This window comes from Cokeromyces recurvatus, assembly GCF_025118155.1.
Source record: "Cokeromyces recurvatus strain NRRL 2243 chromosome Unknown BX663scaffold_5, whole genome shotgun sequence".
NCBI lineage: Eukaryota > Fungi > Mucoromycota > Mucoromycetes > Mucorales > Mucoraceae > Cokeromyces > Cokeromyces recurvatus.
In genome coordinates, this window is record NW_026251391.1 from 219,426 (window position 1) to 246,356 (window position 26,931).

Consider the following 26,931-nt stretch of genomic DNA (forward strand, 5'->3'; position numbering starts at 1 on the left):
GTGAAAAAGGACTATCTAATACATGCGCTCTAGTTTAAAGAAGAGCTTATTAGGAAATCAATCTTGATACTAACAACAACCTAAATACCCAAGATGCTGGTTAACTTTAAAATATCAAAAGATGTAACAGTAGACGGGTCTTTCTTCTTCTTCTACTTTCTTTATCATCAATGAAATTGAGATCTATTCCTATTAGCTCAAATACTTTATTTAATTTTGCTAAACTGTGTCTCTTAAATGTGTTATTTCCCAAAGACGGACATGCTTGCAAATGCCCTTATGTTGAATAATGGTATGTTTAAAAGGGATACCGTACTGTTTTAAAGGATATTATGTGGGTACTTTTTGGAATTATATACTGAATGAAAGATTAAAATTTAAGGTGCCTTTATGGGTAATAGGAATAAATATCTGTAGTAATTATATTAGACTTCAAATAAGGTAGAAAGAATCCCAAATATTCTCAAGATTGCTTAAAGTTTAATTATTCTACTTTAATTAATTATCATCATTAAACAAATAGTATAATTGAGGTATCTAAAGAAACTATGCAAGTTTGATGAAAATATAAAAAAGTCACGTATAAGCCACAAAATACATTTGTTTTATGTAAGATAGTTACCGTCTTTTTTTTTTATTAGAAGGGAAAAAAAAAAAAAGATTACTCTTTTGAAGTAATTAGTTAACCTTCAAGTTCTTCATTAGTATGTCCGGATTCGTTTTAGAAGAGCCTTTTCCACTTGCTCGCTTCCACAATACTATTGCTGAAAGTGATAGTAAGCATTTTATCATTGGACTTAACTCTTTAGAAGCAATTGTAAACAACGATTCCGCTGAACGCTTAGACGAAGCTGATTTTGCCGCAGTCACCCTTCAGGGTGAAGGCTTTAAGATTTACAATGTATTTATATTTAACTAATGTTTGTAACAAATGAATTGACTTTTTTTTTTTTTTTATTATTCATTCATTCAGACTATTGATCAAAAATGTATTAAATCGTGGACAGCACCTCCAGGAGTTGCATTTGCTAGACCAGCTACACATATTGACGGCGGTAGAGATTCCGAATCAGTTGATTATACTTATGCCATTGTTGCTTCTGGACCTGATGTTACTGCAGATGAAGAGCGTAAAACAGTTTGGTTATGGAAGAATACAAAGACTGGAGATAATGAAGAAACTGATAAAACTGTCAAAAAGGTAAGCATAAAATAGTACTTTATATACTGGGGATTATAAACTGATTGGTTTTCTATGAATGTTAGTTTGATGAATGTATTAGTGCTATTCACGTATCGTCTGCATTACCATCTCATGTCATTATAATTAGTGAAAATGGAACAATCGATTTAGCTACAAAAGATTTAGATCGTTTTACAGCAAAACAAAAAGCACAAAAAAAGTGTAATGTGATTTGGTCAACTGTATTTGTTACTTCAAACGCACACACACGTCCTTGCTGTGTTGCTTCATCTATGGTTCCTTCCATGTCAACAATCATTGTTACTATTAATAATGTCAAAGATTCCAATATATACAGTTTCAAAATGGATTATGTTAATGTTGAGCGCAGAAGCATTGATCCCATTACAAGCATAGATATTAAATTAACAGAAAAGCCTGTTGACTTTACCTTTGATTCTACAAACGGCCGATTAACTATTTTGAGTCATGTTGGTACTTGGACTATATGGAATATGCAGTTGAGACATAGCTCTTCAAAAAAGATTTCTGGCACGATGACTGAACATTTATCAATCAAATTAAACGGTTATCGTTTTCAAGATGATGTTTTAGGTAATATTGCTGCAATTACACAATTGAACGATAATTATGTTGCAATGGTAGTACCTCGTACAGTTAAGAAAACAAATGAAGTGGAGCACGTTATTAGTGTTTGGGATGTGAAATATGGTACTCTTCAAGCTGAACAATTGATTAAAATGAACGAGAAAAATGTATTTAGCAAGAATGCCTGTATATATAAGATTGCTGTCTTACCAAATTCTCATCTTGCCGTTACCATATCCTCTATCACTCCTAAAACTGATACTAAAAAAATTAAATCCTCAAAGAAGATGGTGGACACAAACTCAGTAATTATGCTTTGTCCATATTATAATGAGCCTGTTTCTTTGATAGCAGCCATGGGCAAAATGAAGCAAACTATTGAATTTATGGGTATTAATAATTCAATTGACTCAAAACAAAGTATTGGATATTCTCATAGTGGAATCGAAACTGTCTGTCAGCCTGTTAAGTTTTGCATAAATGATGATTCTGAACAAGTATACCAAAAATGGGTTTCTCGTTTGAAGAAATATCAAAAGAAAAGTACAAACGCCTTAGCAAAACTAATGATGGAAGATATTACTCAAGAAGAATTTACAGACACATTTTTCAAGCATATCCATGTTACTTTCAATACCTCTAATAACGATGATGTTTTTATGGAAGATAGTTCTTTAGATCCAATGACTGCTAAAACCAATGAGTATCGTCATGCTATGGAAACAAAATACGTCGATTCAGAAAAACGTAACACACAGCTTTCACAATTCTTTATTTCGAACGTAATTTCCAGATGCTTTCAAACGAATAATACTCAATTTTGGCCTATGGATGTGATTCTTTATTTGATGTCAAGATCAATGCTTCGTAGTAGTTATGCAGATAAAGGCATCATGAGGTTATTAGTAGAAAGAAAGGAATGGGCACTTATTCCTCTAGTGCTAGAAAAGGTGCACGATATCCCTGAAAATGACTTGGTAACACTTATTAAAGCATTAATTTCTTTGTATAAAAATGAAAGTGAATGGAAGAACCGTTTCAGTACATATTTAAAGATGATTGTAGATGCGCCAAAAAATGACATCTTTTTACAACAAGCACTGAAACGTATTGATTCATCTGAATTACCAATTATACTTGAAACAGTCATTAGTTGGTTAAAGGACAGATCATCCAACTTGAATAAACGTAGTAATGTAAGTATGCCAATAGAAGTTATTAAGAACCAAAATAATAATAATAATAAATTTTATTTTTTAATAGATTGTTGATTTCGCTAATAACATTTTAGACATTCATTTCACCACACTTATTTTGGAACCAGCACTTAAAGAACTTGTTGTTACATTACGTGAACTTGTTGATAATGAAATAGAGGTTATCGATGATCTTGAGCAATTAAAAAATATTTTAGGAGCATATGATCGTAAGAATAAGCATGCAACTGTCAAACGTAATGAGAAATATTCAAAGGAATCAAATAATGCCGATGTACCTATTGATGAACTAACTAAATTCCGTCAAAGGAGCAAGGGTAAATTTGGTGGTGAGCAAGGTGTACCAGTGTATAGAGTTGAAGTCATGGCTTTTCCCGAGTTACAGGCTTCATCTAAAAATTAATATATAAAGTTTGTTTCTATTATAGAAAATATACTCTTTTTTAAAAAAAAAAATGCAATTGTATAGATTTATTATATATTTAAAAAAAAATGTATCCTAATATATTATTCAGAAATCAATAATTATATTGGTTTAATTTGAAAAAGATACTGTCTTTTTTTTTCTTCTAATATATAATTATGTGTTTAAAGAATATGCACATGTTAAAATTAAATGTTAGACATGCACTATTTTTCTAATTTAAAAAGTTTATTGTTAAATGTACTTGATAGTAGAAATAAATATTATTGAATGACGAATTAAGGAAATGACGTATAATGACCCTTTAAACGTTAGATTATGTCATTGTTCTTCTATTTTTATAGCAATGATTAGAAGTGAAAGCATTGCATATTTTAATAATAATAAAATTTAATCGAACAAAAAGAGAGAAGCACACATGTATATTATCATTAAAGGTAGTAATAAACACATTCTATTATTTTGTCATCGGCTTTAAAAGATATTTTTTCTTCTTGAAAAAAAAAATACAAGTTTATTAATGGTTAATATTACTTATTATAAAAGAAAGTTTTATGAGTTCATTTATTTTATTAATTATGGTTTTGTTATTGTCAACATCAAAAAAAAAACATAATATTATAAAAAGCGACCGTCACGTGATTTAAATAGTTGGCGGTGATGACATCATCAAAAAATTTTGACTCTCTATATAATAGAAATCACAAAATTTTAAAGTCAGAAAAGAAAATAGATAGTGTTAAAAAGTGCGACTAATTTTAGTTGCTATAAGTCTGTGTACTCGAACCACAAAATGGGTTCATTATGCAGACGTTGGAGTTCTAATATGATGATTTTACTAAGTTATCCCTGGCTGAATGGTATAGCCTCTTCGGACGCTATTATCGTTGTTGAAAAAGCTTTAAATGTAAATTTCTGATTTTTTTATTATTATTTTTGATGATAATAATAACAACAACCATTATTATTATTATTTTTTATCACTATCATAAAAAAAAAGAAAGAAAAGAAAAGTAATAATAACAATAATAATAATAATAATTGTTGCATACCACATTATGATTTATTATTATGCAGCATACTTTTTTTGTCATAACAACAAATTATTATGCCATAAATTTTATAACTATGCTACTGTAATATCGAAAATCTACTTTTTTTTTTTTTTTACGAAACAGGATAAATTAAATGTATTTGGATTATTCAATGCTCGAATATTCTTCGAAAAGCTGGAAAAACTAGATTTACATTTGTCATTTATAAGGTTAGTCTTATATTACTGTTTAAAAAAAAAAAAAAAAAAAAAAAAAAAAAAAAAAAAAAAAAGACAGCATATTTATATAAGGAGGAAAAAAGCACACAAATACACTTATTTTTTATTTAGTGTTATTAAATATAATTTAATTGAATAATGCAACTTAAAAAACTTTTATCTTTCATCCTCCTTGGTGCAGCTACTGTTTCTACTCAAGAATCATCACAACAAACTACGCAAACACCTACTGGTAATAGCTCTGCTACCATTGCTGAGCTTTTAACGGATCCTAATAACAAATTGGGCATCAAGAAATTTGCTGGTCTCCTTCAATCTGATTCTGGCTATCAACCTATTATTGATCTTTTAAATAACCAAACCGCTAATTATACTTGCTTTATTCCTAGTGATCGTACTATGAATAAGGCTATGCATATTTTCAAGTCGTATGCAAATGCAAACAATTTGAACATCACTAATGACTATCCTCCTGCTAGTTTCACTATTAGCAATATAACTATTTCTGATATTATATACTATCATATTGTTAATGACTCAATTCAACTCTCTAATTTGACATCATATACTAATATTGTTTACTCTATGTTGAATAATGACTCTATTAATTTCCTTGACACCGGTTTGCCTATTCTTATTGAAAATAATGCTTCATATGATGAATTTAATGACCAAGCATGGATGAATAATAATAGTCAATATCTTGAATATGAAGTTGGTAATGGCGATGACGATGGTGATGTCCTTTATAAAGACATTGAAGCCTCTAATGGTTATATCAATATTATTGACACAGGTAAAACATATAAATATATATATATATATATATATATATATCTTTAAAATAAAAACTAATAGTAATCATTCATATTTAGTTTTGTTCCCTCCTATGAAGCCTACTGAAGTTATTGATCGTGTCGATGATACAGAAACGTTCGCTAAGCTTTTGAAGAATCATCCTGAAGTTTCTGAAGAATTGAATAATGCAAAGAATGTAAATTAGTCTTAATTAAATAATAGTAATAATAATAATAGATAGCAGTTAACTAAAATTAATTTATATTGAATATTTCTAGTTTACTCTCTTTGCTCCTGATGATGATGCTTTAGAAGATTTCGACTTTGATAACTTAAGTAATGATGCTGTCAGATCAATTATTTTTGCTCATACTATTCCTGGTGTTTATTATTCTACTAATTTCACTGAACAAGCTGCTGCTAACAATGGATATCTTAATTTAACTACTGTGAATAATGCTCAATTACCTATATTCATAAATGGCACTAGAATCACTTTGAATGATACTGCTCGTGTTGAAGAGTCTAATATTTTCTTTAATAACGGTGTTATGTATGTTATTGATAAAGTCCTTAACTATTCTACTCCTGCTTAAATTCTAATTTAATAATAATATTTAACTATTTACTTGACTTAATCTATAATATATATATATATATATATATTTTTAATAAAATAATATCAGTACTATAGTTATTATAATAATAATAATAAAAGTTACTGTCTACTACATTATAATATTTAGATAATTATGAATCATTTCAGCAAATTCACTATTCTTTTGTAGATTATTTTAGGTTTTATCGCTTAATAATTATCCAATTTTAAGTTCAAAACAGCAAGCTTTTTTTTTTTTATGATCAAAGTACATCATATAATAATTGTTTATAAATGACATGGTCAGTATTATTATTTTTAGAAATTATAAAATAATTAAAATAGTATAGTTAATATTAAATAAACTTTTATGCAAAGAAGAAAAGGAAAGAAAAAGAGTTAATGATAACTTTTTTCCTTATGTCAAACGAACTTCTTCGAATTATATTGAATTGATTAATATCATTATGTAATAATAAACGCAACAGCGTCTTCTATTTTTTATCAACATCATTTTATTATGGGTAAAATGAAATAATTACATAACTTGATTTTTGTCATTATTATTGCCCACTATATTACTCTTCATTCAAAGAATGTGCAGAAATCTATTATTATTTGTCTTACAATGATCTAGCATTTACATTGATCTAATAATAGTTGCTTTTATTTCTACTAACTTTATATGTATATATATATATATATTTACAGTCATCATATCAGACCTTATAGCACTATTACTATTTATATATAAGACTTATACGTGTATGTTTCTTAAAAAGTATATACATATATCTATATATTATGATAGTTTTTAATTTAATTTATTTTATTTTTCGAGCTTTCATCATCCTTTTTCCACGAGGAAAAAAAAAAAAAGTTTTACAAATAACTTTAAGTGGTGTCTAATAAAGTTATATTATATAATAACTATTCTACCGAAGTATTCCATTAACAGTATATTGCGTGTTCTATTTTTTTTTTCGCATAGATGAAAAAGAGAGGATATTCTTCTTTCATTCATTTATATTTAATTATTTCAGGTGTTATGTAACAAAGGAGAATAGATTCAAATCAATACATACACAGCTAAAAAAAAAATAAAAGTAAAGGAAACTTCTTTCTCTTCATAGTTCACTATGCTATTATTATTATTATCGAACTTGTATTATTCATTTTGACTCGAAGTCAAAAAAAAAAAAAAAAAAAAGAAGGAAATAATGATGTGACAATTTAAAAAAAAATTAAAATGTAATTGCGGCTAAGGTGGATCGAACACCTGACCTTTAGATCTTCAGTCTAACGCTCTCCCAGCTGAGCTATACCCGCTTGTTGTTGATTGGAACTTTTTAAACGCTAAATAACGACTATTCATAATTTATTGCCAGTCACGTGACTGTCCGGGAAATCATCTATTGTTGTTGATTTGTCCGGTCTTGTTTGATTTCTCTACCCCCTCCCCCCTTAAATTTTAATTACTAAGTATTAAAGAAGTATCTCTCTCTCTTTTTTTTTTTTTTTTTTTTTTTTTTTTTTTTTTTTACAAATGAATAAAGTCTTTTGCCATTTTATATTTAGATTTAACCAATTAAACATTAAACAACATAAATCTTTATTGAACACTTCTACATTTTCAACATTTCGTAATTTACTAAAAGAAGAACATGCAAAATTAAATAATGTACAAGCAGAACGAACAAAAGAATACAACATACGAAGATCTTGGTCAAGTGAAGACACAGAAAAGTTACTCAAGTTGATAAAGAAATATGGGAATAAATGGAAAGTATTTGAAAATTATTTTCCTGGTCGAAATGCATTCTGTATTCGGTCTCATTATTTGTCCAATGTATGTGATGCAACTCGCTGGACTTTAGAAGAAAAAAAAATATTACAACAGAATTTAGGAGCGATACAAGATCCAAAAAAGATTAACTGGGAATTGATTCAAGAATCGTTACCAAAGAAACGAACGATCGCACGTATCCAAGAATTTTACAATAATTCCATGCATCCTGCATTAAATCATGGTAGTTGGACAGAAAAAGAAAGCACAAAGTTAAAAGAATTAGTTTCAAAATATGGAAAAAATTGGGAAAAGATTTCAAAGAAAATAAAATCAAGAAGTGAAAAGCAATGCAGAAACAAATGGGCTTATGAGATGACTAGCTTAAAAAAAGGTTAGAAGATTAAGATAAGATACATATAATATGAGTATGAATGAATGACTAAAAAAAAAAAAAAACAAATAAATACATACATACGTACAAATATATTAATACAAATATATAAATATGTATATGCATAACTATAGGTAGATTCACTAAAGAAGAAGATGAAGCGATTTTAGCAGCAGTAGCTAAGCATGGTGAAGATAATTTTCAAATAATTAAAGAAGAGATGAAGACTCTAAGATCAGTATCACAGTTAAAAGAAAGATATACCAATTGTTTAGATCCAGAGATAGATCGAAGTCCTTGGACACCGAAAGAGAAACAATTAACTGCAATTCTATTTTCCGAACTAAAAGATGTAAAAGCTGTGAAAGAGAAGATGAATAGTAAAAGAAGTACTAGAGACATATACAATCAACTTCGAAACAAATAGAGCAGTAATAAATGTTACTACAGTTTTCTTTTTTTTTACGCTTTGAATGCAGACAATGTTAATTTATTTTATTTTTTTTTATTGCAATCGACACACGTTATTCCTACTTGATAGATTAAAAAAAAAGGAGTTTCTACTTTAATTTGTTATATATCATGATATTGTCTCTCTTTTGCATTAGATTGTCTACTATTACATTTTAATAGCCCTCACTAGCATTATTCTCATATTTGCATCAATTGAAACTGGTAAGGAAGACGATCCTCTCTCACAAGATTGTATATACATATTTATATATTTTACTTATCATGAAGATCGTAGATTCAGATTATTACAGGTAAAAAAGTCTGATTTGTTTGAAAATTAACATTATTTTCCTATCTGAATTCCCTTTTCTCGGTTCATCCAAAATTATCTTACTAGACTGATCCGAGCAATCGAGTAGTATTATTTAGACACAAAGATCAACAAAAAAAAAAAAAAAATAATTATGAAATTAATTTTTTATTTATTTATTTATTTTTTGGGGAGAAGAAAAGAGAAAATAAGCTCACATTAAATTATTAAATCCCAGATAAATGCCCTTGTCGATCTCTTTTTTCTTTTAGGAAAAAAAAAAAAAAAAAAAAGGATGTTCAGTATTCATGTGACAAGGAAATTATATCATAATAGAACATTGGTTTCGATTTATTAGTATTAAAAATGATAAAATATTTACTGTCTTTATTAAATAGTCTTTTAATGAATTATTTGAAATATGTATTTTAAGAAAAGAAGAAGAAGAGAACAACAATGTGTATTATTCCAAGTATTAAAATGCCAAGCCAAATCAAACTATATCGGCACCAAAAAAAAAAAATCCTTTCAACAAATTATAATCGTTCCCGTCTCTTATCATTGCTACATTAAGTATTTATCCAAAAAAAAAAAAAAGTATCGATGATTTTTTTTTCTTTTTTCAGATAATACTTCACTTTTTAATATAAGTAAAAGAAAAAAAAATACATCTTTTTTCCTTTTTATTCTTGAGTTATAAAAAATGAAAAGAGGAGTTACATACCTGACTACGCTTATATCAATCATCTTTTTATATTCTATATCTTTGTATTTTGTTTCAAGACCATCATCAAGTGGATGTTTCAGTTCGCTTACAAATGGAAGATCAGGATTAATAAATAATAGAGAAGAAGTCAATACTACTTTTATACAGCTTCCTCTTTCTTTTAATAATAATTTAATCGACAAATATACGATTGTTGATATTAAACCGACTTGTGATAAAATTCCAGTTTATAAACAAAAAGAAAAGGCAGTTATCGTCATATTAGTTAGAAATAATGAACTTCAACCTATGAGACGTACACTAAGGCAATTTGAAGAGTAAGTTCATCAGTCAGTCAGTCTGTTTATACCGTCTGTTCATACAGTCTGTTCATACAGTCTGTTCATACAGTCTGTTCATACAGTCTGTTTATACAGTCTGTTTATACAGTCTGTCTGTCTGTCTATACTGTCATGTTTATTAACTTCTTTATCCTAGTCGCTTCAATCGTAAATATAATTATCCATTTGTCTTTTTAAATGATGAACCTTTTACTGATGAATTCAAAAGGGCTATATCTGCAATGACAGATGCTAGTATTAAATTTGGTCTCGTACCTAAACATATGTGGTCTGTACCAGATCATGTTAATCAAACAGTAATGAATCATCAACTACGCGATTATGCTTCTCGTAATATCATGTATGGTGGATCTCTATCCTATCGTCATATGTGTCGTTTTAATTCAGGTTTCTTTTATCGTCATCCACTCTTAGAAGAATATGACTATTACTGGTAAATAGATATATATATATAAATATATATAAATATCTGTATAAATAATGCTTATTTAACTCATATCATATTATGCGTACATACCATACCTTACCATATCATACTTCTATTTTTTTTTTATTAGGCGTGTAGAGCCAGGCGTTGAATTTTATTGTGACCTTGATTATGATCCATTCAGATTTATGAGAGAAAATAATAAAGAATATGGTTTTACAATTACACTTCAAGAGATTCCTGAAACAATTCCTTCACTTTGGGATCATACAATCCGATTTGCCCATCAACATGAACTTAATACAACTTTATTAAGATTCTTTGGTAATCCAAAAACTGGCTACAACTTGTGTCATTATTGGTCCAACTTTGAAATTGCTAGCTTAAACTTTTGGAGAAGCAACGATTATCAAGCTTATTTTGATTATCTTGACAGTACAGGCAATTTCTTTTATGAAAGATGGGGTGATGCGGCTGTTCATAGTTTAGCAGCAGGTCTCTTTTTAAACAAAAGTCAGGTTCATTTCTTTAATGATATTGGTTATAAACACGATAATTTTGCTCATTGTATTGATGACGGTATTTATGGAAAGTGCATGTGTCCAGGTTAGTTAGTTTTTTTTAGTTCCTTCTCAAGAAAAAAAAATAGATATACGTATTTATATCTTTTCCTTTAGAGAATGTAGCAAATTTTGATAATCAATGGGGATCTTGTCTTTCAGTAAGTAGTGACACGATAGATATATTATTACAAGCTTATTTTTTTTTTTATTATTAGTCTTGGAAACAATATCCTGAAGAAGGATATCCTTGGAGTTTCTCTAAAGATTATCTTCCCAATCAAGTTGTTTAAACTAATGCTGTTATAAATATATCATTTATGAAAAAAAAAAAAACTCTCACTCTTTTATATTTACTGCTACTACTACTTTATGGACGATATTTACTTGTATTTATTATTAGTCTTTAGATGGTTATCATATCCAACAACACATATGCCCAATATAATTACTGATTATTTTTTTTTTTAATAAAACAAAGGTTATCATATACTTGAAACGAACATAATAAATACTCTTTTTTCAATTTAAGCCAATCAAAATTTGCCATTAACAAAAGTACTTTTTTTACGATAAACCTGAATTTTTTTATGGAAATGAATAATAAAAAAAAAGGGCCAAAACTGCAGTTTATAATATTGTAGGCTATTTAGATTTATTTTATTTTATTTTTTTTTATTTTATTTTATTTTTATTTTTATTATTATTATTTTCTATTTTTATTTCCTTCATATATTATAATAATAATAAAAAACTACAAGTAAAGCCTCTTCAAATACAAAATGGTAAACATTTTTTTAATTAATATCGAATTTTGTTTCTCTTGGATGAATGCATACCTTATATTAATAGTCCAAAAGAAACAGATGAGTTATCATAATCTATTCATCATCTTTTCCTCTTTAAAAAAAACTCTTATTTATGACATGCATGTTATTCTTTATATACTAATATTTCATTTTTATTCATTCTAGGGTATGCGCATTGATATTAAGGCAAGTCTTATTCATTTATAAAGCATTTCTGCAATTATCGAGATTGAAAAAAAAAAGATTAACAGCCTTTTTTCTATTTTTATGTTTATTTTAACAACAGCGTAAATTATTATCGCGTTCTGAGCGTGTTAAATGTGTTGATTTACATCCCACTGAGCCTTGGTTGTTAACAAGTTTATACAGTGGTATTGTTCAAATTTACAATTATGAAACACAGGTACTTGTGGAAAAGAAATAAATAAAATAACAATAAAAAAAAACAATGCCTCTCTATATATTTATATATTAAAAAAAAAACCCTTCCCCATCTATAGGCTTTAGTAAAAACGATTGAAGTTTCAGAAACACCTGGTATAATTAAATAATCAAGTACTTTTCCCATCTTTACTGATTATTATTCTTCAACATTCTAGTTCGTGCTGCAAAGTTTATTGCTCGCAAGAATTGGATCGTTACAGGTGCCGACGATTCACAAATTCGTGTTTTTAACTATAATACGCTTGAAAAGGTGACTTCATTTGAAGCACATCCGGATTATATACGTTGTCTTGCAGTTCATCCTACTCAACCTCTTTTATTATCAGGTTCTGATGATATGACCATTCGTCTTTGGGATTGGGAAAAAGGATGGAAATCTGTTCAAGTAAGAAAGTTGAAGTTTATTATATGTTGAATTCAATCTTATTTAAACTTTTTTCTTTTTTTTATTGTTAGGTTTTTGAAGGTCATGCTCATTTTGTTATGCATATAACTTTTAATCCTAAAGATTCCAATACATTTGCTTCAGCTGGTTTGGATGGCATGATTAAAGTATGGTCACTTGGATCTAATGTCCCGAATTTTACCTTGGAAGGTCATGAAAAGGGCGTTAATTATGTAGATTATTATCAGGGAGGGGATAAACCTTATTTGATTTCTTGTGCTGATGATAATCTTGTTAAAATTTGGGATTATCAAAATAAGAATTGCGTTCAAACTCTTGAAGGTCATAATCAAAATGTGAACTTTGCTGCCTTCCATCCCAACTTACCCATTATCTTATCTGGTTCTGAGGATGGTACTGTTCGTATTTGGAACTCGGATACATATCGTCTTGAAAATACATTGAATTATGGTCTAGAACGTTCTTGGTGTATGGCCACTCAAAAGAATGGGAACAACGTGGCCCTGGGTTATGATGAAGGCTCCGTTGTGATTAAACTGGGTAGAGAGGAACCTGCTGTCTCGATGGATTTATCTGGAAAAATTATTTGGGCAAAGCATTCTGAAATTCAAACAACGAATATCAAAACAGGTATCGATGAAAATGTCAAAGATGGTGAACGCTTGGCATTACCCATTAAAGACCTTGGCAGTTGTGAAGTATACCCTCAAACACTTCAACATTCTCCTAATGGTCGTTTTGTTGTTGTCTGTGGTGATGGAGAATATATTATTTATACTGCTTTAGCATGGAGAAATAAGAGTTTTGGTAGCGGTCTTGATTTTGTTTGGGCTGATGATTCTAACGTTTATGCTGTACGTGAATCTACTTCAAGAGTAAAAGTATTCAAGAATTTTAAGGAAAGATCGGGTATGCTTCCGAAATTAAATTATAGCGCTGAAGGTATCTATAGCGGTGCCTTGCTTGGTGTACGTGGCACTGGTTTCTTGAATTTTTATGATTGGGAAAGTGGGGAAGTCGTACGTCGTATTGATGTAGATTCCAAAGCTGTTTATTGGTCTGATGCAGGTGATTTACTTGCCATTGTATGTGATGATTCGTTTTATGTCTTGAGATATAATGCTCAAGCTTATGCTCAATTTATTGAAAACGGAGGTGATCCAGGGGAAGAAGGCGTTGAAGATGCCTTTGAGTTTATTACTGAAGTCCCTGAGGTAGTAAAGACCGGTACCTGGGCAGGTGATTGTTTTATTTACACCAATAATTCGAATAGAATGAACTATCTTGTTGGCACTGAAACATACACGATTAGTCACTTTGATAAACCCATGTACTTGTTGGGTTATGCACCTAGAGATAACAGAATCTATATGGCTGATAGAGATGTTCATTTTTATAGTTATAGCTTATCTTTAAGTGTCATTCAATATCAAACTGCTATTCTTCGTGGTGATCTTGATGCTGCCGCTGACTTGCTTGAATCTATTCCTAATGATCAACGTGGACGTGTTGCAAGATTTTTGGAATCTCAAGATCTTAAGGAATTAGCCCTTGAGGTGACTACAGATATTGATCAACGATTTGACCTTGCTATTCAACTTGGTAAGTTGGATATTGCTTCTGAAATTGCACATGAATATGATTCTGAAACCAAGTGGAGAACTTTGGGTGATGTTGCCATGTCCTCTTGGGATTTCAAGTTGGCAGAAGAATGCTTGATAAAGGCAAATGATCTTAGTGGTTTGTTACTCTTTTATACTGCTAATGGTAATCGTGCTGGTATTAGACGCATTGCAGATACAGCAAGTAAGTATATAAATATATAAATTGACTTTACAATTAATCACATATGAATTCATAGTTGAACAAGAAAAAAATAATATTGCATTTACTTGTTTATTTGAATTGGGGGCCATGGAAGAAGCCATTGATTTGTTAATCAAGACAGATCGTATTCCTGAAGCTGCCATGTTGGCAAGAACTTATTGTCCTGATCAAATTTCTCGAACTGTTCAATTATGGAAATCTGGACTTGAAAGCAAAAACCGTAAAAAGACAGCTGAGAGTTTAGCAGATCCAAAAGAATATCCTAATCTTTTCCCTGAACTTTTAAACAAAGATTTAGAATCTACTATTGAGGAGACAAGAACAACAACAACAGCAGCAGCAACAACAACAACATCATCATCTTCATCATCATCATCACCTCTTATTGATGTTGATGATGAAGTAGTAGAAGAAGAAGTAGCAGATGAAAAAGAAGAGTCTTAAAAAAAAATTTGAGAATAATAAAATATATTAAAATTATATAATTACAAGAATTTTTTTTTTTTAAAAAAAAAAGAGTGAATGGATATGATAGAAAATAGAGAGAGAAAAGAAGAGGGGAAAAGGGGGGGGGAATTCGTTATATATATATCTTTTTATAAATATACATGTAAAAAAGAAATCTTTCTCAAAAAGACTGTATTGCGCAAAAAAAAAAGAGTATGTACATGAACTACATATTAAAGTAATATACTTGAAAGAACTTCATCATTTGCTGGTTCATAAATATCATCAAATACGTTATCAGATTGTACATATAAATCCTCCGAGAGACCTCCATGTTTTCTATAAATCCATTCAAAGCATAAAACAAGTGTCTTGAGACCGAGCAAATAACCATTATCGGGACCTTTATTACGAGGCGGGTAAGTAAATTCGTCTTGACGAAATTGAACATCTTCAGCCGTGACACAGTTAGCAAAATCAATGATACGGACATCAATCTTCTTTCGTGTATCTGTCGTCGTAGGGGAGCCATCATAAATCATGAGAAGACTAGAGGCATAGAGTCTATAATCATCCATTTTCTTTATGATTCTTGCCAGTCGTCGAAGCTTACGAACGATAACGGGTATATGTTGAATTTGACAGCCTTGACCATTATCTAAATAGGCTTCTAAAGTATCACGAAAAGTCACAGGCGTTAAAGTTCGACCATAATATTTATCTTGAAAAATGAATTCACTTGAATTTTTCTTATAGACCTATTATGACGATGTAACATTCATTTAGCATGTGACTACACATACATGCGTACATGCGTACATACATACACACACACACACACACACACGTATATATACATATATGTATATCCTTTCTTTTTTTCTTTCTTTCTTTCTTTCTTTCTTACCTGCATGCCACATACACGAACACCTAAAACTTTACTTGTGGATTTTTCACATTTTATTGTTTGACTTTTCATCTTTTCACGCGTAGCATAAACACCATATTGACGAGTCCCCATTTTTAAATCAAGAACACAAGGATATCTAACTCCATCAGTCAAATCTTCAATTAAAATATATTTCTGAACATTATTTTGCTGTGATACTTCGTCTGAGGACGTGGATTGCTTTCGATTACGCATCTTTTGTAAATCGCGATTATATATTTGAAGTGACCAAGGATTATCTGGTGGCCTTGGACTATTATGATGATGATTATTATTAGGGTTATTATTATTATTATTATTATTATTAGTGTCTAAAGTTTTATTATTATTATTATTATTATTATTATTATTTTTTGACTGTCTACTACTACTACTAAGGCAAATTGAATCCACTTGAAGTAAAGGGATTTTCTTCTTACTGATCTTTTCTCTCCTTGAATTCTTTCCAATATCGATATCATCCATAGTAAAAATAGCGCCTTCGTCATGATTGGTACTATCATGATCATTCAATGACTGTGAATTTTTTGTACATATATCAGGTGAAGAAGAAGGTGAAATGATCATAGACGGTCTTCTAGGTTCTAATGTCATGTGATCAATCGAGCCTGTCAAAGTCATACTGTCATCATCACCAAATCCATCTCCTCTATCACCTGAATTTCTTCTAATAAAATCGGATGAGGAGAATACATTTAGTTTTTCCAAGTTACAAAAACTTAATCCAGACATCATGACAGGTGCAGAACTGCCTCCGTGAGAAATTGGATTTTCATCTTTCCACGATTTTTCTTTATTTAAATGATGATCAGAGTAACTTTGGGCTATTTTGGACTCATTTGTATTCCATGAAGTAAAAGTAGAATCAGCTGCTGTTGCTGTTGTTGGTATAGCTGGGGATGATTTAAGAGGTTTCAACTTTTCTTCGTGACTCATTAATCGATTTTTACGTTTCCAATCTTCTGCCAACATGAGTCTTTCTCTAAGTGCTTCAGGAGAAAAGACTTCCTTCAAGACTTGTTCTTGAAATTTTCTAGATCGTGTGGCACGAAATCGGTTATTTGATGATGCCCTTAGTAATTCGTGAGCTTCAGGTGAACACGAATGGCGTCGACCTATATAGCATTGTTGTTGTTGTTGTTGTTGTTGCCTTTGATGTTTCTTAAATGCACAAGCTTGCCAATCACGTAATAAATGCTTGTTTTTTTCAAATAAAACTTCTGGTACAGGTGGATCTAAAGCATTATCTAGTGAACGATAAGTGACATTTAAAACACCCATGTATTGGCATGTAAATGGTAGTAATTCGTGATGTTGGCCATCAATGTTTTCATAAAATACTTGCTCTCTTGCAGTTACTGGCTTACAAATAGCTCTTTTGGAAAAACGAAAAAAGGGTGCATGTCCTCCAACTTGATTATTAAAAGGTAAAAGTGGAAGTGAAGTTGTGATTTTCGTTGGGTCAAAGTAATGATCTTTATACTCGTCACTTGAATATTCATCATTCTCTGAGCTACTGCTTTCATATGTATTTAAGCTCCATTCACTTTCATCGTCATTATCTTCACAATCCGAAATATGACATTCTCTCCTAGCTTGCATTATTATTACAATAGCAAAAGAAAAGAAAAAAAAAAAAAGGAAAGAAAGAAAGAAAGAAAGAAAGGAAAAAAAAAAAAGAAAATATTATTATTTTTTTTTAAAAAAAAAAAAAAAATTATGCTTAAAATCTTTATTGATTGGATAAATAAGAATAACTCAGCATGTTCAATTGTATTATTGGCCAATATAAAATAAAAGAGGAGAGAGGACATGGTTGCTATTGTTTAATAATAGCATACAATTGCATGTGCGACCTGTCAACGGTCTTTTTTTTTTATATTTATTTATATATATTCAATTAGTCGCTTTATTTGTATTCCTTTTTTTTTGTTTTTTTTTTGTTTTTTTTTTCTTCACATATCACTATTTATCACGTGATTTTATTTTATTTATTTTTATTTTTTCAGTGTAGTAAATAATGGGTATCATAAATTAAAGGTTCAATAACAACACAAGCAGCACAATATATGTTGCCATAGTTACAATTGTTGTTAGAATAACCCAATCACCGCTTGTTTTATAAGGAATCGTTTGATCAAATACATCAAAAGAAGTACGTCTACGCCATAAAGCGATGGCTAACATGGCTAATCCAAAAACAAAGAATGTAATGCCAATCTTATAAAACTCTCTTGTAAATACTTTTAAAATTAACAATCCCGAAGAGAAAGCTGCTAAAGCAGTTCGCCAATATGCACCTTCAAATGTTCTTTGATGGGCTATATTTTTGAACATTACGATCATTTTGTTTTTTTTTTAAAAAAAAAAAGGCAATACATGTATACATGTTTAAATATATACCTCTTAAATCTTGCAATTCGACAAGAGTAAATAAAACTGAATCTTTACGATGACCTCGAATTAGTCTTTCTTTTTTTTTAGTCATTTTGATATATTAAAGCCAAAAAAAGTAATAGATATGCATATAAATATAAAAATAAAAAAAAAATATATAAATTTTAGAATTTTATTTCGGCCGTCATATTTTTATGATGACTTAATAATAAGGGATAATATCACATCTGACGACGAAGAATAAACCAGCTGACTCAATTCCTTACTTGTTATTGGTACAGGAAGAATAAAAAAACAAAACAGAAAACAACTTGCTTCATCATTAGGATTAAAAGTTTGACAAGCTATTCTTCTTTGAACTATCAAGGAAGTACTACAATAAACTAGTAGGCATATTATATAAACATGTTATTCATATACTTTTAGCTAATGGAAAAAAAAATACATATAAATATTTAAAGTTCATTAAAGAAACCAATAAAATAATTATGCTTAATAACTGACGTCGTATTCAATCTTCATTTTTTTTTTCTCGTTCCTGATGAAGAAAAAAATTCATTTTTTTTTTATTTCTATCTTTTATTCTTCAATAAATAAAATATACACATGTCATTTAATGATTTAGAACAGGGCTTAGGAATATCTAACTCCACAAGAAATAGAACTCAACAAGGTTATTCTTTTAGAATTAAAGAAAGAGAAAGAAAGAATGTTATTAATTGTAATTGATTAGATGAAAGCGACAGTGATTATAAAATGTTAACACAAAGAGTATCTCAACAGATATTTCATATTAATGGAAATATTACAAGCATTGAAAGACTTATTGGATTCTTGGGAACTTTAAAAGATAATCCTGATATCAGAAATAAATTGTATGTCAAATAATAATTTACAACATGAGAAATGAACATTTATTTATTTATTTTTTTTTCCACCTTAGACATGACGTAACAGAAAGCACAAGAGAATTAATAAGAGACACAACATCAGATATAAAGTTATTATCTCAACAACAAATATCGGATCCAAAGAAAACAGTAATTCAATAATAATAATAAATGATAACATTAAGCATTTACATATACATATTATATAGCGTCAAAGAAAGCTTGAACAACAAAAGTTATCTAAAGACTTTCAAAAGGTCTTGGCAGAATTTCAAAAAATCCAAAGAGAGTCTATATCTAAACAAAGAGAATATGTGGATAAAAAGAAAGCAACGACTGCAGCACTTCAATCTCAAATGGAGTAAGAAAAAAAGGGACTATTTAATTTATTTTAAATGATTAACATGTGTTTATTAGTGATGAAGAACAAGAACAAGAACAAGCTGATGATACACAAAGACGTATTCAAATTGAAGCGTTAGATAATGAAATTGAATATAACGAAACTTTAATTGCTGAACGTGAAGGTGAAATTCGAGATATTGAACAAGGAATAACGGAATTAAATGAAGTATTTCGTGATCTTGGTATGCTTGTTAATGAGCAAGAAAGTGGTATTCGTAAGTATCCCTTTATTTATTTATAAAATAAAATAAATGCAGTAATAACTTTATTTTAATGAATTTAGAGAGCATTTATGGCAATGTGTTAAATATTGCACAAAATACAAAACAGGCAACGGAAGAGTTAACAGTCGCAAATCGTCATCAAAAGAAAGCAAGAAAGAACATGTGTTGTTTTATGTTGATTATTACAATTGTTGCTTGTGTATTAGCTTTAATTATTGTAGTAGCAAAATAAAAATACCCTTTTTTTCTTATTTATATTTTTATACAACAAATGAAATTTATTATAAAAAGAATAAATCAATCCTGTTATAGTTCTGTATATGCTTATTATGATATGATATAGGCCTAAAAAGAAAAAAAAAAGAAAAAAAAAAAGAATCATTTGTGCTTTATATTCAGTCTTAGCTTGAGTATCTTATTGTATACATATAAATATGTGTATATCTTTATAGTAGACTGTTGTTAAAGAAATGACTATATATATATACATACAAATAAATAAATAAAGAAAGAAAGGGCCATCCAAGGCTACATACACATACACATACGCTTATAATAGAACAAAAGAAAAAACGAAGGAATTTATCAGAAATGAATATAAAACGTTAAAGTATAAAACTTGAATCGAGGCTACGATAATAATAATAATAATAATAATAATAAAGGAGTCGTACGTTCTATTTGTTACTTTTAACAGAATGGATAATATTAAAACCTTAGTTCATCTCTTTACTATTTACTCTGCTACTAGAATCAAACAAGTTTTTTTTTTTTTTTTTTTTTTTTTTTTTTTTTTTTTTTTTTTTTTTTTTGTATTATTCTGCGTATAGGAAAATGATTAATAATGTAATAAAGGGAGACACACAGAAAAGGAAGAAAGGCTTTATTTTATTTTATTTGTTTGTGTTTGTTATTTGTTAATATAAAAGTGACATTGTTTCTTTTCTTTTTTTTTTTTTTTTCACTCTCTCCTTTTTCTTTCTCTATTTTATTTTTATTTATATATGAATAGATTAATATACCTTCTAATCACATTACTTTGTTCTTTAAGAGCAATTCAGCTGTATTTGTCTTCTACAAAGGCATTAAGACCTACTGAAGGTCATTCTTGGTTTTCTCCTTCAATTCATGATAATGGTCATAGTATCATCAAAAATGACTCAATCGTACTTGGTACAGAATCACATAATATATTCTATTTTGTACATGTAAATATGATCCATTTTATGTATAGATGTTAAATAGGTTACTAAACTACAAAATATATAAATGTACCTATTTATTTATAGGTTACAGATTTACATTTATCAAGATTTAGACCCAAGGGCCATACTTTTCATTTTCTACATTTTATTCAATCTATTTTACCTGTTGTCAAGTAAATATTTACATTAGTAGAGTAATATGATGTTTCCTTTTACCTAATTTTTTATTATCTATTATTAAAAAAAGACCAGAATTTGTTATTGTTACTGGTGACTTAACAGATGCTAAAGATAAAAAAAGGGTTACTTCTCAACAATACATCGATGAATGGGATGTATATCAAACGGCAATAAATGAAAAAGTGAATACCAAATGGTACGATATAAGAGGTAATCATGATTGCTTTAATTTGCCATCATGGAAGTCTCGAGTTAATTATTACAGTACGCATGGGAAGAGTGCCGATTTAGTAGAGCAAGGTAAAGGCATATACACATGGCAACTTAATAAACCCGAAGTAGGAAATTATCAATTTGTTGCGATAGATGCATGGTAAAAAAAAAAAGAAAAAGACTTTGTGTAATATATAATAAACGTTTCATCATAGCCCAAAACGAGGACCATCAAGACCTTTAAATTTCTTTGGTTATCTTACTTCAAAAACTATGGATCAATTAGAAAAGGCTTTGACACTGAACACATTTAATCATACATTTTTAGTAAGGAAGAAAAAGAAAGAAAAAAAAAAAAAAAAAAAAAAAAAAACCTCCACTCCGTTTATAACATTCCTTATTAACATATTCTTTAAAGTTCTCTCATTATCCTACAACTACGATGGTATTTGGTGTTTCGAAAACAGGAAAGACGTTTCGAGATTTATCAAGAAATTACAGTATTTATTTCTGTGGTCACCTCCATAAGCTTATAGCAGGTAAATATCTCGTCACACTTACTTGATAATTTTATGTATACATGTATATATACATATTGACATTTTGTTATATATATTTATATGTATTCATATATATATATAGGAATAGGTGATGTACTCAAATCATATAATCCTATTACAAAATCACTTGAATTAGAACTAGGTGATCTAAAGGAACATGGACTCTATAGAATTGTTGCCATAGATCATGATTTAATTTCATTTGTAGACCTTCAATTACCTTTAGACCAAATCCCAAAAAGGGGTCCCGTCAATTCTGCAGGCCTTGTTCAACCTATGCAAGATGATAAAATTATTTGGCCTAATCTAGTTCATCCTTCTCCTTCTATCTTAGTGACTAATCCTAAAGATGCTCGATTCTCGATCCCTACAAAGGAACCCTTATGGCGTATTCGTCAAAGCACTCATATTCGCTTTTTAGTATTTTCTGAGGAAGAAGAGACCGAAAAAATATCAATTGAAATCAAAATTAATGGTCAATTACATCCTAATCCTGCTATCTATGTAGGTGATACGAAAAACCCACTTTGGGTATCTCCATGGGATCCATCTTTATTGGAAGATAGGAAGACACATCAGCTTAGTATTCGTATAACTACTCCAAATGGTAAATCCAGTATATCTGAAACTGTGTTCCGTACAGATATGTATAGAGCTAAAATTGGTGGAGGGTCTGGTGAATTTATTATCAAGTCTAAAATGGCCTTAGTTGTAAGTCATAATAATAACTATTATAAAAAAAAAATTCCTAATTTATTTATGTCTATTAGCTACAATGTATTACTTTATTTTCTATCTCAAGCATATTATTTTTATTGCTTGTTCCTAAATTTTTTGTTTCTGAACAACGTATCAGTCAAATTTTGTTACGTATTCATGCAATAGATCAAATCGTGATTGCAAAGAAACAGTCATCACGTTGCTCTTATCTGTATTTAAAGAAGCAAATTTTGATTTGGTCTCTTAGACTTTTACAATTACCACAAGATCAACCATTAGTCTGGCATCTGACATTTGCCTACATATTAACTCTCTTAACTCTGCCTTGGTTTAGAGCTAATTTTATACCTGCTGCTGATACAAATGCTGAACGCTATGGTATTTTTTATATGTGGGGTATGGTGTTTGCCGGGGAATGGATACCAATCGCTGATACTTGGATGTTTGCCGCTGAACAAGTTACTTTAGATGTCTTTATGTTTTTCCTTTTAGTAACTTGGAGAGGTACGGATGCAAGCGAGTTGACATGCCAGGGAGCTATCATCATGATGCAACAACAACAATATCGTCATTCTTCATCAGATGGTGGAAGGCATACAATGACAACAAATTCTACAAAAACTGCTGCTGCTGCTACTACTACTACTATTACTACTACTACTACTACTACTACTACTACTACGACAACAACAACAGCAGCTATTCTTCATAATGAAAGTCATAAAACTAACAACAAACGATGCCGTCAAGTGAATGAAAAAGCATGGTTCAAAGGATTAGAAGCAATTTATTGGCTTTGGCGTTCCAGTGAGCTTATCGCGCTTGCCTCCTTTTATGGTGGCATCTGGCCTACACTTATTCAAAATGTGAATGTTTATTGGATGCTCTTTGCTGGTTATACTATTGGATGGGGTAAAAATGGTATCTTTACAAGTACTAAAAATAAACAGCAAAAAAAGAGATTTTTGAATTTCATTGAAGGCTGTCTTACTTGTCAACAATATCAACAGAATTCATTTATTAAAAATGAAAAAAAGTTGATGGAGACAACAAGTTTAAAGGAAGGGAATAAAGAAAAAATGAGTAGATCCATATCCGATGATACTTTAACTCAAGAGGAAGATCAACAAAGGGCTAGCTTTATTGAGTCTACTAGTTCTTCAAATAGTAGTAGTAGTGGCAGCAGCAGCAGCAACAGTAGTAGTACTCCTTATGATGGGATTACTCTTAATGTAAAGAGCAGAAAAAGATATTTAAAGAATCCTCATTAATTATATTTATTTGCTATGTATTATTATTATTATTATATAAAAAGTGGAAATATATCATATTATTAATAATTCTTAGAAAAAAGAAAAAAGAAATAACAAATGTAACTTTCTTTATTGTTGAGGGTTATTATTATTATTATTATTTGTATTATCTCCTTCTTGTTGTTGTGCACGATTTTTATAAACCATTTCAAAAAGTTTCAAGGAACTGGATTGAAGATCATCTATCTTTTCCTTCAAGTCATCAGGTCTGATATCTACATCCCCTGCCTGCGCTTTAACTGTCTCATTTCTTAATGATTCAATCTTTTGCTTTAATTTTTCTGCTTCATCTTTATCAATTTGGTCCTTAAAGTCTTCCATTGCCTTTTCCGTTTCACCCATAACAGATTCAGCTCGATTGGCCATTTCAATTGTATCACGACGAGCACGATCAGCTTCTGCATTCTTTTCTGCTTCTTGGATCATATTTTCAATTTCATCACTGCTTAATCCAGAAGATGCAGCAATAGTAACTTCAAAAAAAAAAAGGTAATATTAATTGTTTTTTTTTCTTCTTCTTCTTCTTTCATCTTCTCCTTCTTTCAATAATTATACTTACTTGATTGATCACGATTAGTAGCCTTATCTTTAGCACTGACATTGACAATACCATCAGCATCTATATCAAACTCTACTTCAATTTGTGGAACACCTTTAGGAGCAGGTGGAATACCCGTTAAATTAAAGTCACCCAACAGTTTATTATCACGGCAGAGTTCACGTTCACCTTGGAAGACACGAATTTGAACTTGTGTTTGACCATCAGCTGCAGTAGAGAATACTTGTGCTTTTTTGGTAGGGATAGTTGTGTTACGATTAATCAAACGTGTAAAGACACCGCCTAGGGTTTCGATACCTAATGAAAGAGGGGTGACATCCAAAAGCAGGATATCGGTTACAGAACCTGCAAGGACACCGCCTTGAATAGCAGCCCCGATGGCAACCGCTTCATCAGGGTTGACTGACTTGGAAGGTTCTTTACCGAAAACACTTCGAACCGTCTCAACTACCTTTGGCATACGAGTCATGCCACCCACTAGGATAACGTCATGAACATCATTATTTGAAACACCTGCATCCTTCATTGCCTTCTCACAAGGAGGAATAGTTCTTTTTATGAGATCTGCTACTAAGGTCTCATATTTTGCGCGTGTTAGTTTACTATTAATATGTTTTGGTCCTGTAGCATCTGCGGTAATATAGGGTAAATTAATATCTGTTTGAACCGTTGAGGACAATTCAATTTTAGCCTTTTCACATGCTTCACGGATACGTTGAATAGCCATACGATCCCTTGACACATCAAGACCACCTGACTCTTTCTTAAACTCATCTACTACATAACGCACTAAACGAGAATCAAAGTCCTCTCCACCTAGAGCTGTGTCACCGTTTGTAGATTTGACTTCAAATACACCACTTTGAATCTCCAAGATTGAGATATCAAACGTGCCACCACCCAAGTCATAGACGGCAATCGTTTTATCACCCGCCTTATCAAGACCATAGGCTAAAGCAGCAGCTGTGGGTTCATTAATGACACGCAGGACATCTAAGCCTGCAATCTTGCCAGCATCCTTTGTAGCTTGACGTTGTGAGTCATTAAAATAGGCAGGTACAGTAATAACAGCGTGCTTGACTCTTTTATTCAAAAATCCATCTGCAGTTTCCTTCATTTTACCTAATACAAAGGCACCTATTTGAGATGGTGAATACTTTTTACCACCCGTTACCTCTACCCAAGCATCTCCATTCGTATGAGGTACAATTTTATAGGATACACTTGGAATATCTGCTTGAACTGCAGGATCCTTGAATTTACGACCAATCAGTCGTTTAGTAGCATAAATCGTATTTTCTGGATTAACAACAGCCTATAATAATAATAATAATAATAATAATAAAAGTAATAGAGTTATAAATTTCATCTTTGTGTGTATGTATATATGTATATTTGTATATATATATATATATATATTCTCGTTCTTCATTGATATAATTTATTTTACTTGACGTTTAGCAGTTTGTCCTACTAATAATTCACCTTCTTTTGTAAATGCTACAATCGAAGGTGTCGTTCTTGCACCTTCTGAATTCTCAATGACTCTAGGGGTTTTCCCTTCCATAACAGAAACACATGAGTTTGTAGTGCCTAGATCAATACCAATGACTGGACCATTGATTTTTGTAGTTGAGTACCATCGTATCGAAGCTCCTATCTATAAACGTATATTTTAGATTCTTTAGTCTGACAACAAATATGTATATGTGTATACACACATATATATATATATATAAATGTTGACCGTACATTTGCTCGAGCTATTGTTGTAAAAAGTCGTGGATTTCGACTAGCAAGCTTCGAAAAATGATACATGTTTTCTTTTTCTATCTTTGTGTATAGATGGAAGGAAAAAAAAAAAGAGTAATAATGAGAAGGAGGAGGTTTTTTCTTTTCTTTTTTTTTTTTATTTCTTAAAAAAAAATTACAATCATATGAAATATATCAGAGAAATAAAACCCTAGTTTTACTATATATTTTTTTAACTTAATTTTGCTGCATTAAAAAATAAAATAGAACGTCTAAAGAAGGGAAATAGTAAAAATACACGAGATAAGTTTATATAATCTTTAAATATTGTTAGAAAGGATAATTATTATATAGAATAAATGGTAAGAAAAAAGGAACAAAGTAAAGAAAAAGAAAGTTATAATACTGCGTATATAGTGTGTGCATGTATATATGTAAGTAAGTATGTAAGTATGTAAGTAAGTATGTACGTATGTACGTATATATATATATATATATATATAAACTTGATTATTGCAATAATATTTATAC

At 29.9% G+C, this 26,931-nt stretch overlaps 10 protein-coding genes and 1 non-coding gene across 11 annotated transcripts; 7 read left to right on the plus strand and 4 right to left on the minus strand.

Moving 5' to 3' along the window:
- Positions 1-706: 706 nt before the first annotated feature.
- Positions 707-3,412, plus strand: BX663DRAFT_549446 (uncharacterized protein; the record flags this gene model as incomplete). The annotated part of the gene is made up of 4 exons (XM_051531146.1): positions 707-901; positions 974-1,201; positions 1,267-2,988; positions 3,056-3,412. 4 exons carry the CDS (start codon positions 707-709, stop codon positions 3,410-3,412), a joined length of 2,502 nt encoding a protein of 833 aa, XP_051385428.1.
- Positions 3,413-4,844: 1,432 nt separating this feature from the next.
- Positions 4,845-6,100, plus strand: BX663DRAFT_549447 (FAS1 domain-containing protein; the record flags this gene model as incomplete). Its single annotated transcript, XM_051531147.1, has 3 exons — positions 4,845-5,502; positions 5,582-5,700; positions 5,783-6,100. The coding sequence occupies 3 exons, from the start codon at positions 4,845-4,847 to the stop codon at positions 6,098-6,100; spliced, it is 1,095 nt and encodes a 364-aa protein (XP_051385429.1).
- A 1,258-nt stretch (positions 6,101-7,358) lies between these two features.
- On the minus strand, positions 7,359-7,431 carry BX663DRAFT_t43. Its single transcript has one exon. It is a non-coding gene; the product is annotated as a tRNA-Phe (tRNA).
- A 203-nt stretch (positions 7,432-7,634) lies between these two features.
- Positions 7,635-8,355, plus strand: BX663DRAFT_499743 (uncharacterized protein). The gene has a single exon (XM_051526224.1). It carries the CDS (start codon positions 7,649-7,651, stop codon positions 8,285-8,287), a length of 639 nt encoding a protein of 212 aa, XP_051385430.1. The 5' UTR covers positions 7,635-7,648; the 3' UTR covers positions 8,288-8,355.
- A 1,274-nt stretch (positions 8,356-9,629) lies between these two features.
- On the plus strand, positions 9,630-11,631 carry BX663DRAFT_499747 (nucleotide-diphospho-sugar transferase). Its single transcript, XM_051526225.1, has 5 exons — positions 9,630-10,089; positions 10,250-10,546; positions 10,671-11,146; positions 11,218-11,261; positions 11,319-11,631. The coding sequence occupies exons 1-5, from the start codon at positions 9,749-9,751 to the stop codon at positions 11,391-11,393; spliced, it is 1,233 nt and encodes a 410-aa protein (XP_051385431.1). The 5' UTR covers positions 9,630-9,748; the 3' UTR covers positions 11,394-11,631.
- Positions 11,632-11,762: 131 nt separating this feature from the next.
- BX663DRAFT_467951 (coatomer WD associated region-domain-containing protein) lies at positions 11,763-15,030 on the plus strand (the record flags this gene model as incomplete). Its single annotated transcript, XM_051524083.1, has 7 exons — positions 11,763-11,885; positions 12,075-12,095; positions 12,196-12,312; positions 12,410-12,446; positions 12,509-12,738; positions 12,810-14,565; positions 14,621-15,030. The coding sequence occupies exons 1-7, from the start codon at positions 11,883-11,885 to the stop codon at positions 15,028-15,030; spliced, it is 2,574 nt and encodes an 857-aa protein (XP_051385432.1). The 5' UTR covers positions 11,763-11,882.
- Positions 15,031-15,084: 54 nt separating this feature from the next.
- Positions 15,085-17,620, minus strand: BX663DRAFT_499752 (uncharacterized protein). Its single transcript, XM_051526226.1, has 2 exons — positions 15,941-17,620; positions 15,085-15,791 (listed from the first exon to the last, which is right to left on the minus strand). Exons 1-2 carry the CDS (start codon positions 17,582-17,584, stop codon positions 15,267-15,269), a joined length of 2,169 nt encoding a protein of 722 aa, XP_051385433.1. The 5' UTR covers positions 17,585-17,620; the 3' UTR covers positions 15,085-15,266.
- Positions 17,621-17,926: 306 nt separating this feature from the next.
- BX663DRAFT_499754 (uncharacterized protein) lies at positions 17,927-18,531 on the minus strand. Its single transcript, XM_051526227.1, has 2 exons — positions 18,386-18,531; positions 17,927-18,303 (listed from the first exon to the last, which is right to left on the minus strand). Exons 1-2 carry the CDS (start codon positions 18,468-18,470, stop codon positions 18,017-18,019), a joined length of 372 nt encoding a protein of 123 aa, XP_051385434.1. The 5' UTR covers positions 18,471-18,531; the 3' UTR covers positions 17,927-18,016.
- A 30-nt stretch (positions 18,532-18,561) lies between these two features.
- On the plus strand, positions 18,562-20,217 carry BX663DRAFT_499756 (t-SNARE). Its single transcript, XM_051526228.1, has 7 exons — positions 18,562-18,765; positions 18,841-19,052; positions 19,113-19,254; positions 19,323-19,419; positions 19,479-19,630; positions 19,687-19,889; positions 19,958-20,217. The coding sequence occupies exons 2-7, from the start codon at positions 18,986-18,988 to the stop codon at positions 20,128-20,130; spliced, it is 834 nt and encodes a 277-aa protein (XP_051385435.1). The 5' UTR covers positions 18,562-18,765; positions 18,841-18,985; the 3' UTR covers positions 20,131-20,217.
- Positions 20,218-20,896: 679 nt separating this feature from the next.
- On the plus strand, positions 20,897-22,941 carry BX663DRAFT_429100 (Metallo-dependent phosphatase-like protein; the record flags this gene model as incomplete). Its single annotated transcript, XM_051522716.1, has 6 exons — positions 20,897-21,106; positions 21,188-21,276; positions 21,351-21,656; positions 21,712-21,823; positions 21,915-21,948; positions 22,139-22,941. Coding segments are annotated over 6 exons (1,554 nt in total), but the record flags the coding sequence as incomplete, so codon positions are not given.
- Positions 22,942-24,136: 1,195 nt separating this feature from the next.
- BX663DRAFT_499765 (hsp7-like protein) lies at positions 24,137-26,554 on the minus strand. The gene is made up of 4 exons (XM_051526229.1): positions 26,401-26,554; positions 26,099-26,308; positions 24,649-25,963; positions 24,137-24,562 (listed from the first exon to the last, which is right to left on the minus strand). The coding sequence occupies exons 1-4, from the start codon at positions 26,464-26,466 to the stop codon at positions 24,159-24,161; spliced, it is 1,995 nt and encodes a 664-aa protein (XP_051385437.1). The 5' UTR covers positions 26,467-26,554; the 3' UTR covers positions 24,137-24,158.
- Between the last annotated feature and the right edge of the window lie 377 nt (positions 26,555-26,931).

Coding starts and splice junctions, on each gene's coding strand:
- BX663DRAFT_499743 (XM_051526224.1), top strand. CDS start 7,649: ATGAATAAAGTCTTTTGCCATTTTATATTTAGATTTAACCAATTAAAC.
- BX663DRAFT_499747 (XM_051526225.1), top strand. CDS start 9,749: ATGAAAAGAGGAGTTACATACCTGACTACGCTTATATCAATCATCTTT. Junction 10,090..10,249: donor ACACTAAGGCAATTTGAAGA/GTAAGTTCATCA, acceptor TCTTTATCCTAG/TCGCTTCAATCGTAAATATA. Junction 11,147..11,217: donor TGGAAAGTGCATGTGTCCAG/GTTAGTTAGTTT, acceptor CTTTTCCTTTAG/AGAATGTAGCAAATTTTGAT.
- BX663DRAFT_499752 (XM_051526226.1), bottom strand. CDS start 17,584: ATGCAAGCTAGGAGAGAATGTCATATTTCGGATTGTGAAGATAATGAC. Junction 15,792..15,940: donor TTCGTGTATGTGGCATGCAG/GTAAGAAAGAAA, acceptor TCGTCATAATAG/GTCTATAAGAAAAATTCAAG.
- BX663DRAFT_499754 (XM_051526227.1), bottom strand. CDS start 18,470: ATGACTAAAAAAAAAGAAAGACTAATTCGAGGTCATCGTAAAGATTCA. Junction 18,304..18,385: donor CGAATTGCAAGATTTAAGAG/GTATATATTTAA, acceptor TCAAAAATATAG/CCCATCAAAGAACATTTGAA.
- BX663DRAFT_499756 (XM_051526228.1), top strand. CDS start 18,986: ATGTCATTTAATGATTTAGAACAGGGCTTAGGAATATCTAACTCCACA. Junction 19,053..19,112: donor AAGAAATAGAACTCAACAAG/GTTATTCTTTTA, acceptor GTAATTGATTAG/ATGAAAGCGACAGTGATTAT. Junction 19,890..19,957: donor TGAGCAAGAAAGTGGTATTC/GTAAGTATCCCT, acceptor TAATGAATTTAG/AGAGCATTTATGGCAATGTG.
- BX663DRAFT_499765 (XM_051526229.1), bottom strand. CDS start 26,466: ATGTATCATTTTTCGAAGCTTGCTAGTCGAAATCCACGACTTTTTACA. Junction 26,309..26,400: donor CAACAATAGCTCGAGCAAAT/GTACGGTCAACA, acceptor ATACGTTTATAG/ATAGGAGCTTCGATACGATG. Junction 25,964..26,098: donor GACAAACTGCTAAACGTCAA/GTAAAATAAATT, acceptor TTATTATTATAG/GCTGTTGTTAATCCAGAAAA.